The 17,846-nt window shown below is 48.2% G+C and overlaps 1 protein-coding gene across 5 annotated transcripts in view; it reads left to right on the top strand.

Moving 5' to 3' along the window:
• PLS3 (plastin 3) overlaps positions 1–17,846 on the top strand; it is a 71,513-nt gene that overhangs the window by 35,966 nt on the left and 17,701 nt on the right. For 2 of the 5 annotated variants that reach the window (XM_080365967.1, XM_080365963.1), the window contains exon 2: positions 13,326–13,412. In XM_080365967.1, coding sequence (XP_080222093.1) covers positions 13,346–13,412 — 67 coding nt within the window. In that variant the 5' untranslated portion in view covers positions 13,326–13,345. Of the gene's footprint in view, positions 1–3,375; positions 3,515–4,591; positions 4,745–13,325; positions 13,413–17,846 lie in introns of those variants that run through there. The other 3 variants (XM_080365964.1, XM_080365965.1, XM_080365966.1) reach the window with 3 other exon arrangements.

The raw sequence follows: 17,846 nt of genomic DNA, 5'->3' as shown, positions 1-17,846 counted from the left end.
AATGGGAGGAGGGGAGTGTCTGGCATGTGGTCACTGATCTGAGTCCAAAATGGAATGGTGGCTGGCCCCTCAGCTTTGCTCTCTAAAGCCCTGGCTCATAAAGCATGGTGGTTTCTTTCTAATGGAGTGGACTGTTTAGGTTATCTTGTTTCTCTTCCAGCCAGTTACCCTTTTGGCCTTGTCCCCTCCCCACTGCCCACCCCCACCCCCCGTTGTTTTTTTTTTTTTTTTTTTAAAGGAGGTGTGGGGATGCTCCTGGAAATGCTTGACATGCAGCATCAGAGCAGGCAGAGGCAGGAGAGTGCTCTGTTGGCTCTGGGATCTCCTGGGGCTGGTGTGACCATGGCAGTTTCTCTAGCATGGAGGGGGCCAGCATGCCCTACATCCCCTTGGCTAGGTGACCATGGAACTGGCTATATCCTAGCAAACAGCTTTTTTTTTTTTTTTTTTTTTTTTTTTCAGGCAGGAGCTAGAGATAGATGTCTGCAGGCAAAACCCTTCCTAAAAATCACTAGGGCTGGTCTATCATGTGCAGGGACTTGTGCATCACTATGGGTTTCGTTAGTTGTCTTGTACAGCTTCCAATATTAGCATGGCCTCTCTTGGCATTGCTGACTAGGGGTGGAAAAGACTATTTGTGGAGTGGGCAGGAAAGCTGGTGTTCAGGAGCAGGTGGTGGGCCTGTTCTGAGCCGTGGGACTCACTGGGGAGAGCAGCAGGGCTGCACAGCCCACCATAGCCAAAGGCCAGCGCATTGGATGCGTTCGCTTCCTCCCCCAGGGCTTTGCCAGAGGGTCTGTTCCTGAGGGCTGTGGTGAGAGGAGAGTGACAAGGTGACTCCTGGGCTTACCCTCTCTGCTCCCTTGTCACCTGGAAGGCAGCGGCCGCCGCTCCCACAGCCATCGTTGAGTAACCTCTGGAGGGCAAATATGTCAGTGGCCTCCCAGTGAAACTTGGCAGCTGGAGCTGGGGAGGAGATGTGTCCTTGCACAACGATGCACTGAGCGATCCTGTCGGTGCTGCAAGTCCTCCTTGTGCGGAAGCCTCCATCCTGATGCTCCGTGCAGGGGGCCAGACATGTCACCTGGGCAGAGTAACTTCTGAGGACCTTGGGCATCTTGTGCTTCCCTAAAAGGCTTTCTGAGGGAGGAAGAAGAAAATACACTGGCATCTTAACTTGATCATAAAACTTCCTATTTTGGAAGAGTGTGGGGAGTGGTGTGTGAGCAGCTGTGCTGGAGGAAGCGGGCTGGGAGTGCCCGGGGAGCTGCACGTCAGCTCTGCCATCACCCTCCCTGCCATCACCACACCCGGCACGGCGAGTCTCGGGGCATGACGCGGAGACGAGTGGCGCTGGCACCGCTGCAGCGCTGTTTTGGGTTTGAGTGTAATTGCAGGCTGGACCAACAGGACTGGATTGGGAGTATCTGGAGAGCAGAGTGCTCTTAAAGCTGTGGAAAAACTGGCTATTGCTGATCCTTTGCAAACGTGGAAGATAAGTATTTCACACGTGCTGTGTGTGCCTCCAACTCCTCATGGTGGAGCTGCAGTGGGTAACAATTCCCTTTCCCTTCCTGGCAGAGGGAACGGTAATAGCTGTTAGCTCTGTAGGATGCGTTACACTTACCTGAAAAAAGAAAAGGGAGTAAGCAGAAGTTTGCAGACTCACGGGCTGGTGGCTTTTAGGTGTCTCCTGCAGCATGAATCTGCCACCAGCATACCTGCAGGTGCTGCTTTTCTATCCCAGCAAGACAGATGCTAGAGACAAGGAGAGGAGGTTGGTTATTTTTCCCCTCCCAAAAGCTGACATTGCTCCTGCAACGGCTCTGAAGTTACAACCTAGTTTGAGAGCTGGGTTTTGGCACAGTCTCCCCAGGACCTGTCAAGTCCCAAAGCCTCAGCACTTCCTTAACCTTACAGGATGAATTTATATTGTGCAATGTGTTCACATATAGAGCAAAAAGTGGAGAGACTAAACTTCCTGAAATAAGTTTCTTGACTTTTGTTGCATGTTTGCCCCAAGGGTTCGCAGGCTGGATGGGGTCACTGCTTTGGGTCTGAGCAGCTGGAGAAGCTCCTTGCACCCAGGGGTTGTGATGTTGTTGGAACCAGTTGCTGATGGAAGTTGGAACAGAGTCAAAGCTGCTCTTCCCTAAACCCAGTCTGCTGCGCCGGCAACCTAATTTCAGTGGAGTGCAAAAGTGTTTTTCAAACCAACTTTTTTCCTTTCAAGTTGCAGCTGCAGTTCTGGGCATAAAAACCTGTATTTTGTTTTCCATTATATTTACCATCCTGAGGAAGCTGGCAGGTTGTGGGTTTAGGGTTGGGTTTTTGGTTTTGATGTTTGCTTTTTTATATATACCTCTTTTGAAACCTTACAGCTGGAATCTAATGTTTCAAGTAGCACCCAAGAAATGGGACCAGGCAATGACTCATTTTCCTGGCTGATGCCATTTTAAAAAAGAAACACACACACACACCCACCCCAATTACTCTAATTGTCAAGTATTTTTAATTTTTAGAATGGTCATGGGTTCTTCAGATTCTTCACTAATTCAAGTATTCTGTTTATTAGTAAGCGGTACGCTTTTAGCTGTGGGAGGGCTTAAATGTTATAGACTTCACAGGAGCAGAAATTTCTGAAATACATGATTATAGTTTGGAAATCCCACTTTAACCTTTTTGTGATTGATTCTGCTCTTGTGCATTGCATCAGCAACAACGTAGTACATGACGTTTCTGTTGCTTGTGTCTTCCTGGTTGGTACCAGATGTCTGTCCATGTTTCATCTAGAGCAGGCAGGGATTAATTGTTGAGGTAACGTAATATATTACAATATGGACCAGCTCTAAACTCTGTATTTACCGGCCACTCGGACCACTTTTTTTTTAATTATTTTTTATTTTATTTGAGGAACTGTGGGGTCAAATGGCAGGCATCATCCACCTTCAGTGCAGACTGAGCCCAAACAGGTCTGGATCCTCATTGTTCTGTTTGTTGAGCTTCTGGTGGTTTTTAAAGACAACCGTAAAATAAGTGCTTAAAACAAAATACAAGCTCTGTGTGGCTGTTTGGCTGGAAAAGCCAAGAGCTAGCAAAACAAAATGCTTTTAATTTCAAACAGTAAAGGTAAAAGTTTGGGGTTTTTTGAAAGTAATAATAATAATAATAATAATAAAAAAGTTTGCTTACCTAAAGGCTTTATATCTTACTGCCTCCTGCTCCCAAGTGCCAAGCAATAAAAGGAAAGCTAGTTGCTGGGGGAGGAGCCCCCAGCCCTGCCCCACATGGGATGCTCAGAGCCGGTCCCTTAGCTTTTCTGAGGCATCTTTTTGCGACGTGACCGCATCCTTTCTGTGGCTCTCGGGAAGCGACCTCCCATCTGCTGGGCGGGGATGGTGGGAGGAATGCTGGCTGCCCGGATCCCTCCGTGGGCGGGGGAGACGCTTCAGCGCTCGGGCCGGGCGAGGGAGCGATTCTCCTTCCCGAGAGCGGAGGAAAAGGTAAGAGAAAGGTAAGGGATGCTCCTGCTGCGGGCGCTTCGCATGCCGCTCGCACTGCCCAGCGTTCCGGCTGGCTGCCGGGATGCAGGCACATCCCAGAGATTGCCCTGCAATGACTTGGTTGGGTTTTGTTTTCTCTGCAAAATGTCTAGCGATTCCTAATGTTCTAGCATGTAAAGGAAAACAGCTGTAGGCAGAACAAAAAGATTGATTTCTGGGTTTAATGCATTTAGATTTGGGTTTTATCTGTGCACCTGACTGAGCAGCGCGTGCAGACAGCAGCAGCAAGCGCTGTGGCTGAGTTTGCATCACCAAGTATTTAATTTTTCAAGTGAGGACTGAGGGTGTGCTTTCCCAGAAATCTGTCTGGCGCACGTCTTCCCCCACCTCAGTCTGCAGCAGGCTTTTAAAAAGCAGAACTGCTTCAACTTGTATGTTAGATGTGTTTAAATATTTAAACCTTTGCCTGCAGAAAGCATGAGGAGCTGGGAGTACTTTCGGGAAATGGCTGTTAGGCTGCTGGCTGTGGTGACTACCTAACTTTTGGGGGGTCTTTTGCCTAGGGAGGCTGAGCTCCGAGTGCTGCTGTGTTGCTCCAGTGGGAGTGGTGTGTGGCATCACAGCCTGGCAGGATTCTGTTTCCAAACAGGGTTTATCTTGCTTGCTATGTTTTCTGGTGAGGGCTGGCTATACTTGATGCTGGAAGCCAGCATAGACCCCCTCCAAATGCTTTAGCAGTTGCTACTGGCTAAACCACATATCTACCAAGTACTTTTAAGTATTGAAATGAAATGCTGATTTTTTTTTTGTGCAGAAAAAAACTTAACATTCAACATGTCTGAAAACCTGTAAAACACATCTAGCATAGCTTCTTCATGTCCTGATTTTGTTTGGGCTAAATATGTTGCTCTGAGGTTTTGCTTAGTTATATTTTGCTCATGCCCTGCCCTTATTCTGCAAAACATCTGGCTGTAAAGAATGATTTCCACAGCTGGAGGACTTTCACACTCTCCTGAAATTCGAAGTAGTGATGAGGTTGCATGCTGTTTACAGTGCACACATCTCTTTAACCACTACATCTGTCCTAGGGGTATCGGGCACCGTCTGAGCTGCTAAACTGAGGGAGGAGGTTTAGCAAACCAAAGCAGCTTGAAGGAACCCATTGAGAAGTGAGAACTTGGCTCCAGGAGTGCTGGGTGCAGCTTGGAGATCCTGCCTGGCCTTAAAACCTGCTAATTAGGGTGCATTTTGCAGAGATTATTAATGTTTGTCCAAAATCCAAGAGTCACGGAGTAGAGCTTGCTTGATCGTGGACTGGCAACTGCTACCTTTTTTTCCCTATTGCTCCTCCCTGTATTAAGTTAAATTATAGAGAAGTGTGGGGAACACCCTGCTGTCAGACTAAACGTGATGTTACTGTCATGGCAGCCTCCTGGGAGGCAGACAGCCCCTCTCCTGCTCTTCTAGCCATTTCACATTAATCTCGGAGATTAATGTTTCTGTTTTTGTTAAGGGTAGATAGGATCTTCTCTAGAGAAAGTAAGTGTTGAATTCACAGGGTTTCTTCTGCTTCCAAATTGTGCTAGGACAGCTATGCAGCAACGCTGATTTATTGCGGTCTAGCGTTGCTTTCTTGCTCTGAATGAAATTACTTTGATTTCTTTCCCTTTTCCCCAAGTGCTTTCTAAACAAGATTACAGGCAGCAGGGGAAGGATGTAAAAAGGTTTTTCTTATTTTATCAGTAGCTCTTTCTAGTAAGAAACCAGTTACTGAAATTCCTGGGGTTTAAGAGACTTTTGAAATATAATTCCAATGCTTAGAGTATGGTTTGTAGTTTCTAGTGTTTTGTTTCTTATTTAAGAAAACATTCATTGACACACTTCTCTGAATGTTTACCATCTGGGCAGCAGTTGCCCAGCTGCTGGGATTTCAGCCCTGGCTCTGCCATTTCAGGACAGTTCAGTTTACCTTCAAACTGGTAAAACAGTCTGCAAAAATCACTTGACTGCAGCTGTACCTTCTAAAAGTTTGCACGAAACCCACCCTTCCAAAATTAATTGCTGAAACTCGCTATTGTCCAGCTCGCCAGGGATCGGCACCGTCACGCCGGGTGTTTGGCTTGCAGGAGCATGTTTGCTGGCATTGAATAAGCAGTGACTGTACCAGGGATCGGGTTGATTCCCCTGCCTGGGCGGGAGGGAAGTTTAACAGACTGAGTAACGCTTCTTGCTTTATCGTGGCATATTGAATATCAGTCGTGTTACCTGCCAAGCAAAGGTGCTACCTGAGAGTGGAGGCTGGGGGGTGGAGATGGGTCTGGGCTGTGTGGCCGTGACTCCCTTCAGCCTTGGAGGGGCTTTATCCAGCTGCTGGGGGTCAGGGTACAGGCTGAGGTCTGCAGCTCACCTTCATAAGGAACTGCGCTCCTTTTGGGCTGAATATTGGGAAATCGAGAGACACATGCTTAAGGCACGTTGAGGGTAACCTGCAGGTCTCAGCAAGCAGGTCCCGATCGCTTCTGGGGAAGGAAATTAGCACTGATTCAGCTTTGTAATCCTCATCCCCCCTTGCTTATGCAGGTGGTGAACCTGTTAGCTTTCCTGCCATATAATCACAGGCTCATTTCGGTTGGAAAAGACCTTTAAGATCATCAAGTCCAACCATGACCTAACACTGTCAAGTCCACCACTAAACCATGTCCCTAAGTGCCACATCTACTTGCCTTTTAAACACCTCCAGGGGTGGTGACTCAACCACTTCCCTGGGCAGCCTGTTCCAATGCTTGACAACCCTTTTGGTGAAGAAGTTTTTCCTAACATCCAATCTAAACCTCCCCAGCACAGCTTCAGGCTGTTACGACATTTAGGATGGGAGTCTCAGAGCCTGGCCTGGCTGCACCCCAGCAAGCCTCCATGGCTGTGCAGGGGAGTCAGAGGCATGTGAATTGGCTGATGGCTCAGCAATTGTTTTTAATAAGGATTTAAGCCGATTGAAGTTATGAATCAGGTTCTGTCTTGAAGGGAGAGAAAACACTGACAGTATGCAAAAAGTGAAGGATCAGGTTGTCCAGGCTGTCCGTGGATGTTGGGGCGGTGGTTAAAGTCTACACAGAAGGCATAGGAAAACTGTTTTGCTGCAGTTGTTCCTGTACCATTGGAGTGACCCTGTCTCTGTGCAGCCCAGATCCCTGCTGGGCACCTACCCAAGCTCAGAAAACTCTCTGACATTGTTCTGAGCATGTCTAGCTAGGAGAAATTGGGTTTTTAACCTGGACCTGCTGGAGGAAGTTGCATGTCCAGAGGTGGATACCCATAGACACATGCCTCCAAATCCAGAGATAGCCCCTGGCAAACCAAGTGCAGTGACTAACTCCAGCATGTGTCTGCTCCTGATGGATTTGACAGAATTTTTTTTCCTCCTCAGCAGTGGTGAGTTGCGTAACAACAGGAACGAAGTCTTACAGGCTGCTCCCAGGTGAAAATAAGTGTAGCAGGGAGCCTGTTTCTCCTAGCATGACAGTTTCAGGGATTTGAAAGGATATAAAGCAAAACCTGATAATGGGACTTTTGCTGATTTAGGGATGCTTCAAACACAGCAGCTAGAGGTAATCTTTACATGGGATTGGAAGAAGTGAGCCATAAGGTGCCTGTGCAGTGGGAATTGCTGCCTGCGGTCCTCTGCCCCTTTCCCCGCGATGCAGCAAGTGGCTGTGTATCAGCTAGTGGGCTACACAGCCAGCATGGACAAATCAAAGTGTGTACTCTGTGTGTTCTGGATGTACTGTGTGGAAAGGTAATAGCTTGAGGAAGCTGGAAAACTGGGCGGTGGGAGGTAATCAATTCAAACGGCAAGACAAGCTTAAAGAAATTCAATATTTGGTGCTGTGCATGGACAAGGAAAGCTGGATCAATAGTGAAATAAAGCTGGGTTTGGGTGATGGCTTTGCAGGTGTTGCAGCCCAGTGCAGATTAATAATTAAAAGCATTACAGACCTTGACAGCAGAGCTGTACTTTTGTTGGTGTTGAGCCTGATGTGCGTGGGGCTGGGAAAGCTTGGTTGAAGGGAAGAGCAACAGGTGAGAGATGCAGCTACTCGGCTGAGTCTGGCACCACAAGGAAGCACCTGATCAAAGCTTTGTGTGCTTCTTTCCTCCTGAGGCAGGGGAAACAGCTGAGTCAAGAGGAACATCTCCATGTTTTGCGTGCATGCAAAGTGCATTCGTGCAAAGAGCAACAGCAAAGTAATTTCTGGGGACGGTGGTTTGTAGCAGTGTCATGCTGTTGATAAGGTGTTACACACCGCAGCAGTGCGGTCTCTGGGATGCAGTAGCATCTCCTTATCACTGCTCTTACCAGGTTGACACCTATTCTTTTGTGGAAATATGAAAGTGTGACAAAGGTCTGGTTTCAGCCTGTGCCTCTGACCTATGACTGCCTGGAAGATAATCACCAAATCTATTTAATTGCCAAGGTTTATGTGCTTCCAGCAGCCTGGTGTTTGCTATTAACCGCATGTAACAAGTGGGTGCTGTCTTGGAGGAATTTGATGAACAAAACAGTGTTTGAAACACAGAGATTATGAGCAGGAGAGGATGGATTGCATGATAGGATTTCATTTACAGGTCATCATCAGTCCCTAAACTTCCCCGTCTCCCCCCAAAGTGGCAGTAAATATTTATGTTGGTGGACTCATCAGACCAATTCTGTGCACCGCAAGCTTTCACTCCCTTCTGTTGCTGTCAAGTTTGAAGATGATGTCTGCAAACCCTAAAGGCTTTGTTTGGACTGGACCAGAAAAAGGAGCCAGGAGAGCTGCTGGGTGTGCCTGGCGATGGATTGGGGGGGGAGCAGGGTGTGTGTGTGCCCTCTCCTGCCTGCAAGTATTTCCAATTGCAGCATGAGCCTAGGGCTGGCTGGTGCTGATGGAAGAGGGTTCCTGCAGTGTCAGGAGATGCCTGCAGCATCCCAATTACCTGGGGGAAGGGATGCAAAGAAAACTCAGGTGTTCAGCCCTCACCAGTGACTCGCTTTGCCCTGGGCTGGCCCAGCAGCTCTGGAGCTTGCACAGCCGTGGACCCCCCCAGAGGGGGTCTGTGAGGCAGTGGGGTGGGGTGCTGGCAGCAGAGGGCTCGGAAAGACTTTATGGTGACCAAGATTCGCACATCTTGCAAAAGCGTTGGGGGATGCATGGGGAGAGGGAAGCAGGGGACTGCGGATGGCCACCCTGTTCTGTGATGAGGCTCTTGGCAGGGCTCAGCCCTACCTGTGGGACAGGGAGGAAGAGGAAGATGAGGTGAGCCACAGAGCGCCTGGGGGCCGGATCCTGCCTCAGCTGAATCACCAGGATGAGGCAGGCGCTGTGTCGGTGCTGTGCTGCATGCCCGGCGGCTCTGGCCCTTGCTGTGGGTTGTGGGGGGACCGAGTGCCCGGCTGCCCGACGCGTTATTCCTAAAGCAAGGCTGATACGCGCCGGGTTAGCGGTCAGGGAGATGCAGGTTTTGCAGTATTTTTAATTAGCTAATGCTGACTGACTCGCCTTCCCCTGTCTGGAGCCTTTGTCACGACAAGGTAGCAAAACCACAGGTTCCTCTGAAAAGGGGAATACGTACGTGGTGAGTCACTGCTCCCGACCGGGCCTGGCCCACTCTTTTTTTTTTTTTTTTTTAAATCGAATGGAAAAAGAAGATATTAATACCTTTTTGTTGACACTTTAATGTGCCTCTGCATTTGCTTGTTTGAGTAAACAAAATGATGCTGTTCATCAGTCAGTTGTACAGATATTAAACGGGGTGGGTCTGGGAGTGAACGGAGCAGCTCGGTTTTCAGGCTAACGCGGAGCTGCTAAGAAAGCAAATTCTTCCATTTGGATCAGCAGCAAATTCCAGCTCTGTTTCTGTTGGAAATGTTCAAGTGGCTGTTGGGAAATATTTGGTTGCCATGTGCTTTCAAAATTGAATTAATCCTGCAGCATTCAAGGGGATGTGCAGATGCCTGAATGCCCCCCCTCCATTTTCCACCAATCTTCTGTGCAGGATGCAGCTTCCAGGGCTTCCCGTCTTGGGGACTTTTTCTTTGGGCTTGAGTGTTTTTAAGTTACTGTTTGGGCAGTTAATCCACCCAAAAGTCCTGGCTAGCTTCTGGCACTTGCACTGGAAGTGCTGAGCGCTGGTGACAGTCCCCCTGCAATGGTGTGGCTGCAGGTGGCTTACAGCTGTTAAAACACACGAGCTGGGGCAGCTTTATTTGACCTGCCTGCATTGCAGTTCTGTCCGGAGAGCAAATAAACTAACCCTGATTCAGTGACTACAGCGTGTTTAGAAGCTATAAAACTTGTTTGCACAGAAACTTTATACAGCCCCTCTCTGGGAAGGGAGTTGATATTTGAAAACCTGAGATGCCCTGGAAGCAGCTCTGATCTGCAGCACAAAGTGAAGCCTTCAGAGGACAGAAACGGGCTGCTCTGGCTGCCAGCCGCTCTCCTCTGTGAAGCTGCTTTTGTGCATCCCTGTGTTACAGAGCTGCCTTTGCTTTCCCTCTGCAGGGTGAGGGATGAAGGCAGGAGCAAGAGGGATCTGGAGCAGGAATTGCTTCCATATACACTCTGTTTATTTGCACACTGGCCGACAGACCATCTGTTACCAGAGTGTAAAATGGGTGTGGGATCGCTAAGTTCAATTCTGTCTCCTCTTTTCCCCTTGTTCTCTCTTCCTTCCTCTAAACCGGCTCTCGAAGTGTGAGGTTGTCTCTGGCTGTCATTGCCTGCCCTGGCAGAGGCTTTGCTGGCGGTAGAAGTGAATGTGATGTGGTGAGGCGTGAGCAGCGTGGTGCTGTGTCCCCGCAGGGCTTCGAGTGAGGCAACTGATGTGTGATCCCTATGCCAGTGTGATAAAAGGACTTTTTATGTCTCTGAAGACAAAGCCTCTTGTTTAAAAATGCAACTGAATGAAAAAAAAAAAAACACAATTCTGAATGCCCTAGACTCGGCTATTAAAAACAAACAAACCCCCCACCCCCCACCCCCCCCCCCAACAAAAAACTGAAAAGCTCCCCTGCCCCCCAGCCCAGTGTGCCAATATTGGTGCAATAGCTCTTCACAGCAACAGAACTCCGTCAGACTGCTTTGGGAGCTTAGCAGTGGCTGTCAACTTGTAACTGTGTGGCCCACTAACCTTTTCATCTACTGTTTTGTTCTGTCCTAGCATACTTTCCCCCTCCCAGACAGTTATAACAAGGTCAGGTGTCTGCTTTTTCTGTGTTGGTTCAGATTCTCCCTCTCTCCTCTCAAGCACACGAGAAGGAAGGAGCGATGTGAAAACGGAGAGGTAAACCTGTTCTGTAGGCTCACTGACGGAGCGGAACAGCGTAGGGGCTGGAAGTGAAAAGTTTTTCTGAATGAGGATCCACACAAACAGGGCATATCCAGAGCGTGCTAGTTCCCTGATAAAGTCAAACAGAGCACCTTTTGAATATCTCTTTGCTTATGGTGCTTGTTTTGGTGTTAAAGGTGTCAGAGGTAGTCAGCAGCAAATTAAATTCCAATGAAGTCATTAAATAATGATGCTTTTGGAAATCCCTTTTTAAGGGAAATCGTCATAGTTTGAGAATGAATTTGTGTACGTGAGGATTGGGAAGGTGGCAGAACTTGTAAAGGAGGATTGGCTGAATTTTTAAGTCTCCTAGCTTGGCCTCTCCTGCCTGGCAGGTCATGCCACCTGCCTGCCTGTGTACCCACGAGTGTCTCCATTTCTGATAGCGTTCCCAAGTGTGTCTCTGCCAGTCGTGAAATCCACCTCCTGCAGCATGCACCAAGCTTGGTCAGAGCTGGTTTCTTGCTGAGCAAGTCCTTTATCCCCTGGAAAGAACAGCCACGTTTGGTGGTGCTGAGGCTTGGGCTGCTGGGGCAGCCGTGCGAGTGCTGCAGGGAAAGGGCTGTGTTGGGGACGGGGACAGGTGCCGGGCTGGCAGACTGGACATCCAGCAAGACGGGCAGTGCTGCACAGCACTCCTGCATCTTGCAAGGACCTGCAGAGTAGTATTTTCTTGGTCAATTAGCTTAACCTGTAATCTGTGAAACAGTATAAAAAATTTACTATGGTGCCTTTTTTTCCTCCTCTGTCAGTCTGATGCAGCCTTGCGATTCTTCTCCCTGCCACATTCTTGCAGTATAAGCCCAATGATGAAGTTAGTTGTCTTGCTGGTGGTGGCTTTTACTGACTGTTAAATATCTTGTCGTGTCTGTTGACAGCTCTGCAGATGCTGGGAGGTCGGGTCTGATGTGCTTTCCTTCTTGTCTCTGCAGTGATGCAACTTCTTGTTGACTTTCTCTGCTGCTAGCACCTGTCTAAGCTGCTTTCCCAGGCTGCCACACCTGCCCATCGCTCTCATCTCTAACGACTTAGTTCTTTCTAGACAAAGTGTTACAGAAAATGAGTATTTACAGCTACAGGCAAACTTGCGTTCTTAAGCTAACAAGTGCTTGTGGAGGCAGCTGGGAGCCTCAGACAAAAGAGGCTGGCGAATGGGCACACAGGCATTTGTGAAACTGAGCCTCTTGTTGCTTGAGCGCTCAGGATCCTGCCTTGTGACAGCCTGTAAACCTGAACTCACCCCTCATCCTTTTGCTTACAGAGGTGGAGGCAGCTGTTCCCATAGGCAGAGGAGGAACCTTTTATTTCTCAACTTACAGCGACTGTAGCTGACAAGTGGGAGCTGGAAATCGTAGGATGCAAAACTCGTTTGAAGTTGCACCGAGCCTGCCCAGATCCCCATTTTTAAAGACCCTGAGCGAGAGCTGGCGTGTGTGCTAGAATGTTATCCGTGCCTGCACATGGTTCGTGCACAGGGATCGCCCTGTTAGCATCGTTCCATCAGTCGTTGATCTCTTTTGATCGTGTTAGCCAAAGAGCCAACAGGGCATCTGATGCTGCTGTCACGCACGTCGTGGGAAGGGGACGTAGGCAGGTCACTGGTCTTTTCCCATCCTTATGGTGATACCTCCTGTCCAGCCCGGCCGGGTGGCACTTAATCAGTGCTTGGAAAGGAGGATGGTAGCAGATGGGTGTAGGAACTGTATGCTTCATCCTCTCTGTTTCTTAAACCCCAAGCAGATCTGATCAAAGCAGAGATTCTGCGTGCTCTGGGGTTGAGTGTGGCTGATGCCTGCTGTTCCGTGCTTGCTTGCGGTGTTCCTGCCATGCCGTGCTCGGGAGGGTGGCGGGGGTCAGCGGCAGAGCAAACAGCCTGTTGCTTACATAGTTTGAGAGACTGACTCTGGGGAAGTAGGCAGGTGTTTATTCAAACCGCTTTCTTGTAGTAAAGCAGACTATTTCCTTTTAGCAAACAGTATCAGGCACACGACTTTGTGCAAAGAGACCTTTTTCAGGTACTGTTTAGTATCTATTATTTGGGTTCGGTAGCTGTGTGCTCTTGTGGAACAGGCAGGCAAGAACCTTCAGTATCTCTTGCATGAATATTTTAACTCTGGATTCTGATTTTGTTCAAAGTTATGGAAAATACCTGGAGAATGTGAGCTTTTCTGACCTACAGAATGCACCGGCAGCAGGTATCTTAATGTGTGCAGAACAACATAGCCCATAAAATAGATACACAGAGTTAAATAACAAAGCTAATGGGATTTTTTGACTTGTTAAGGAGTGCATTTCCCATCATCTGAGTTTCACATGTCTTTTTTCTTAGTGGAAAGATAAATGTGGCTTGAAGAACTGTGGTGACCTTGGTGCTGATTGTTGCTATACTACTGTTCAAAATGGCATGGGTTTGAATGCAGCCTGGTTTCACACAGTATCTTTTTCTCTCTTCAGGTACTCCCTAAATTCATGAGATGGCCAACACTATGCAAATCTCCAAAGATGAGCTGGAGGAACTCAAGGAGGCCTTTGCCAAAATTGGTAAGTCACAGTGGGGAGACCTTGCTCCTATCTGCTGTACGTTTGTTATGGCTTTATCCCACCTCTGTCAGCAGTGCTGCCAGCGGGATGTGGGCAGTCTGGTGCTTTTGTGATCCTCCCTCCATGCCGAGGGGTCCCTTGGCAGCCTTGTTGCTTCTGGCTTGTCATTTCCAGCCAGGGAGCACAAAGGGAGGGACGTGGGCAGTCTGGCTGTCGGTGAGCACTGGCAGATAGCTTTGCCCTGTTGCTCCAGGGTGGGCTTTGCCTGGTTCTTCATGGCAGAAGAAATATCCAAAGTAGTATTGCATTACTTTGGCCCAGGCAGCACTTCAAGGCTTGCACAGTGCTTGGGTCTGATCACGTTGGGTTTTGGCAGACTGGCTGAGCCATGCAGATGGCAAATGTAGGTGCTACATTTCTGGTTTGTGCAGGCACATTTGAAGCACTGCGTTTGGTGATCTTGTAGGCAAAAACTAGGTGGTGTCTGTTTACTGGGCCATTATGGAGCAACTTGTGGTGATAATAAAATGCGGGTTCAGTGTATGTGTATGTTCTTCTCTGGTTCTCATCTCCCTAACAGCCTGTGATGCCCGAGGAGTTGCACAGCCCAAGCTACTCCGCCTGCCTTCCAGCTTCCCCCCTGCCCTGACATTGCAGAAGTCTCTGGCAGGCTGCTTCGGGCAGCTGAAATGGGCAGAAAACTGACATCATGGAGGAAATTGTTTTCTGCTGATATAGTTTCCTGATATGGTTTACTGAAGGATCAGAGAATCGTCAGGGAGGGGCGGGATGGGAGCTCGACCGCAGCAGTGTGGACTGAGGTCAGCGTATGCAGCTGGGGAACCACACCCGGGACTGGCACTGACTGGGAAGGAGTTGCACAAGTGATCAGAGCCAGTGTTTCGTTTTCCTAACTGGGTATTGGCATCGCCTGAGCACTGGTTATAAGGACAAATTGGTAGCTGCCTCACCTGTGTCAGGTAAATTGCCCTCTGGAACAGAGTGGCTCTTAAAACTCCCACTTCCTCTGAATTTGCAATCTGCGGTGAGAAATACTGATTTCAAAGCCAACTGATTCTCACGAGCAGTATTCCCTGTTAGGACTTGAAGCGAGTTACATTTTAGGTTCCCTTTCCTGTCTTGCTCTTCCCAAGACTTTTCCCAGCAGGTGGAAATGAGTTGCTGCAGAGGGAGATGAGTGACTATTGTGCTTCTTGCTGCCTATGTGCCTCTGAGTGCGAACCTTAATAAAGCTGGGATGCAGGCAGTCCATTCTGTTCTTGGATAAACTTATTAACCTGGCTGGAATGTGGTGGCTTTTTGTCATTAGTGTGGTGGGAAATTATTAAGATTAGGTTGGCTGGCTGCCTTTGCACTGGGCATATGGGGAGAAACCTCAGTCAAATCCTGGTTTGTTTCAGGAAACCAGCTCACCCTGCTCCAGGAGGTGGGTCCCTGTTTGGTTTTAAATTATAAAAGCAGCGTCAAAACTTAGCTATTATTGAGAAATGTGATAATTAGCCAGGACATACCCACAAGTGAGATGGGATCTGCTAGTCCTTTTCAGCTGCTTTCTGTTTTGTGTGCTTTAAGCGTGGTACAGCCCACAAGCATTGCTGTGGGACGTGCCTGTCAGGAGTGTCTTTAATGTTCTCATTCCTTTTATTCTTGCCTAAAGGAGCCATATTTGCCTTGGGAAATAGAACTGGTCACTAGCTGGGTGAGTGACTTTCACTAGAGATGACATTACAAGTTCTCAGTGAATGTGAAGAACAGTTGGACTAAGGCTGCTATTTCAAATGAAGCCTTTCTTTCATTTCCCAGCTATCTGAAGACTTGGAACACAGCTGAGAAGTATGGTTATAGCAAAGCTCAGCTGGCTGGCTTCTAGAATGTCATAAAGGAGGTGTGGAGAACAGGAGCCATCTCACTGGTTTCTGCTCACCAAGATGTGCCTTGCTCCAACGCAAAAATGGGCTTCCTGGACACCCGCTTCAGCTCTAGCGTAGGGCACGTTGCTGTTCTGGATGTGTGGATTGATGGGACTTTAAAGATGTGTGTTTGACCAGCTTTTCTGTGTACAGCTGGACCAGGTCGAGACATCTGGTGATGCTGGAAGGCAGTGAGGCATGTTACTACGTACTTTGTCACTGTTTGCCTTCCATGTCACTTGAAGGTATCTCCGCTCTCCTGGGAAGCTGGTGTGCTGTTCTCTGATAGCCATCCAAAGGGAAGAGTCCCATAAACTACCTACTGCTTACTAGAAGCAGTCCATGGGTGAGAAACCGTGGCTTAAGGTTAGCACTGAAGTCAGCTACAGCGCAGACAAGCAGCTCCCAGCCTCCTGCAATCAGGTATTTGTGTTGGAAGTGATCCAAGTGGTAAACAGCGGCGGGGAGAAAAAAGCATTTTACCATCTTAAAAAAACACACCAAAGCACACCAAAACTAAGTAGGCCGTAAGACCTGTCTAGGCTTTGAACAACCTGCAGGTTAGGGGGAGAAGAGCAGGTTGCTCCACATCTTGGCTGATCCCTGAATTTGTTCTGTAGAACAGGTGTGTGTATGTACGTACTTGGCCAAACGGTGGCACTTCTTAGGGAGGCATGGCAGAACAAAATCTACAGACTTGCTCTGTTTATTTGTCTTCCTTCTCCCGGCTTCTAATAGCAAAGATAAGCATCTTTTCTGGAAACGCAAAGTACTTAAAAATCCTAACCCAGCTGAACACTTTGTACGCTGCTGGAAGGTGGCAAAACAATGCTCTGAAATGTTAGCTTAAGGCAAATAGGGATCTGTGATCCTGCTTCAGTATGTCCTGCTGAGCATATATCCTTAAAAGGAAACGTGTGGGTTACTTTCCCCTCTTGCATCCTGTTATTTAAGCTATTTTAAGTACTTGTTGGGAGGAAGCTGAGCCAGAGCTTGAAGCAGCTTTTGGGTCTCGATTATTGCGGCTTTGCTGCGCCACCTGCGTATGGGCAGACGATAGTGCCGCGCGTCGCTGCCGTGACCTTTCCCAGGTTTGGTACGCTGGCGTGCATGCATCTTTCAGTAGAAATAGGAAACTTCAGATGTGCTGTAGTTTCCTTTCCATCGGGCAGGCTATAATGAATCCAGGCTGTAGCTTGTCTGTTAAAACAATTTTGCTTTCTTCCATTTAGTAATTCTGGGCCGTACGCCGAAGGATTTCATTTGGGATAGCTTCTATTTAGACAGCCTCTTCAGCTGTTGAATACCACTTCAGATTTTGTTAGAGAGGAATTTTAGACTACCTTCCTGAAGTCTGGCCCTGTTGCAGGACGTCCAGCAAGGCACCATATGGTGGGCCTGCAGTAATGCTAGAAATAATTACGGAACTTGCTGGTGATGCAAAGGTGACTAGTGGATTTTTTGTTTAATGTACTTTGTACATTTGACTGTGATGCCAGAGGGGGGAACAGAGGCAGTGGGGAGGGAAGCAGCTGCCCTGTGGGATAGGGATCTCAGGCCTATTGGTCAGGTTTGCAGGGCTGAAGGCTTTTTGATATGTTAAGAGGAGAATGGGTCCATATTCTACCACATAGTCAATTGCTAATTCAGGTTACTTGACTCTGCTACCAAGCCAAACCCACAGGCTAGCACATCCACCAGGTTTGAACACTTGCCTCTGCCCTTCTGTGGCCAAGAAGCTAAAGCTTGAAATGAGAGCATCTTTACTGCAAAACCGTGACTTGGTGTGGGGTCTTGCAGTTGAACTATCTGCAAGTTGGTTCTGTCTTGCTTGTAAATCCCACTCCCAAAGCCCCTTTAATCTATGAAATCAGTGAATTATTTTTTTTCCCTCAGGATACTATGGAAGAGTAACTCTTACAGGTGGTTGTTTGGGATGTCGTTAAGAGTTGGAAGAACTCAAGTCCTGAGACCCCAGGGTTTTGAGTGAGTTAAGGTGCATTTACTCAACAGTGTGTCTGTTCCCTTCGCACTTGCTTACGTGCTGGCTGTCTGAGCCCAGTGCAGGTGCTGAGAGCCACTGGTGTGCAGCCCCTCCTGATGGGCAGCATCTTTCCTGGTGCCGTGCTCCTGAATCACATGTGAGTGTGTGTTGCAGATGGCTCTTTGTTTTTTAACTTTTTTTTTTTTTTTTTCAGTGGCCAGAGGTAAATCTTTGAAATAGGAGCACCCAGAGGACTGGGAAGATGCTGCTTTGCAGGGGTGAACAAAACCCTCAAAATGGGCAGATGTTGACCCAGACTGCAGTAAATTCCTGATATCTGCCCTGCAGCCACATTTGATGCTTTCAGGCTGAGACTGAGGTCTGCTGAGCAAGTGTGGATGCACCAGACAATGGCCTTGGCCAACTCCTCAGCTGCATTTCAGTCACTGTTTTTAAATTGCAGGTTTTGTTCTGCAAGTAAACCAATATAAATGAAAGGCCAGGGATTAATTCCTTGAA

This window comes from Falco punctatus (genome assembly GCF_963210335.1).
Source record: "Falco punctatus genome assembly, chromosome: 15".
NCBI lineage: Eukaryota > Metazoa > Chordata > Aves > Falconiformes > Falconidae > Falco > Falco punctatus.
The sequence above is the reverse complement of the archived record's forward strand: the minus strand, read 5'-3'. Positions and strand labels throughout refer to the sequence as shown.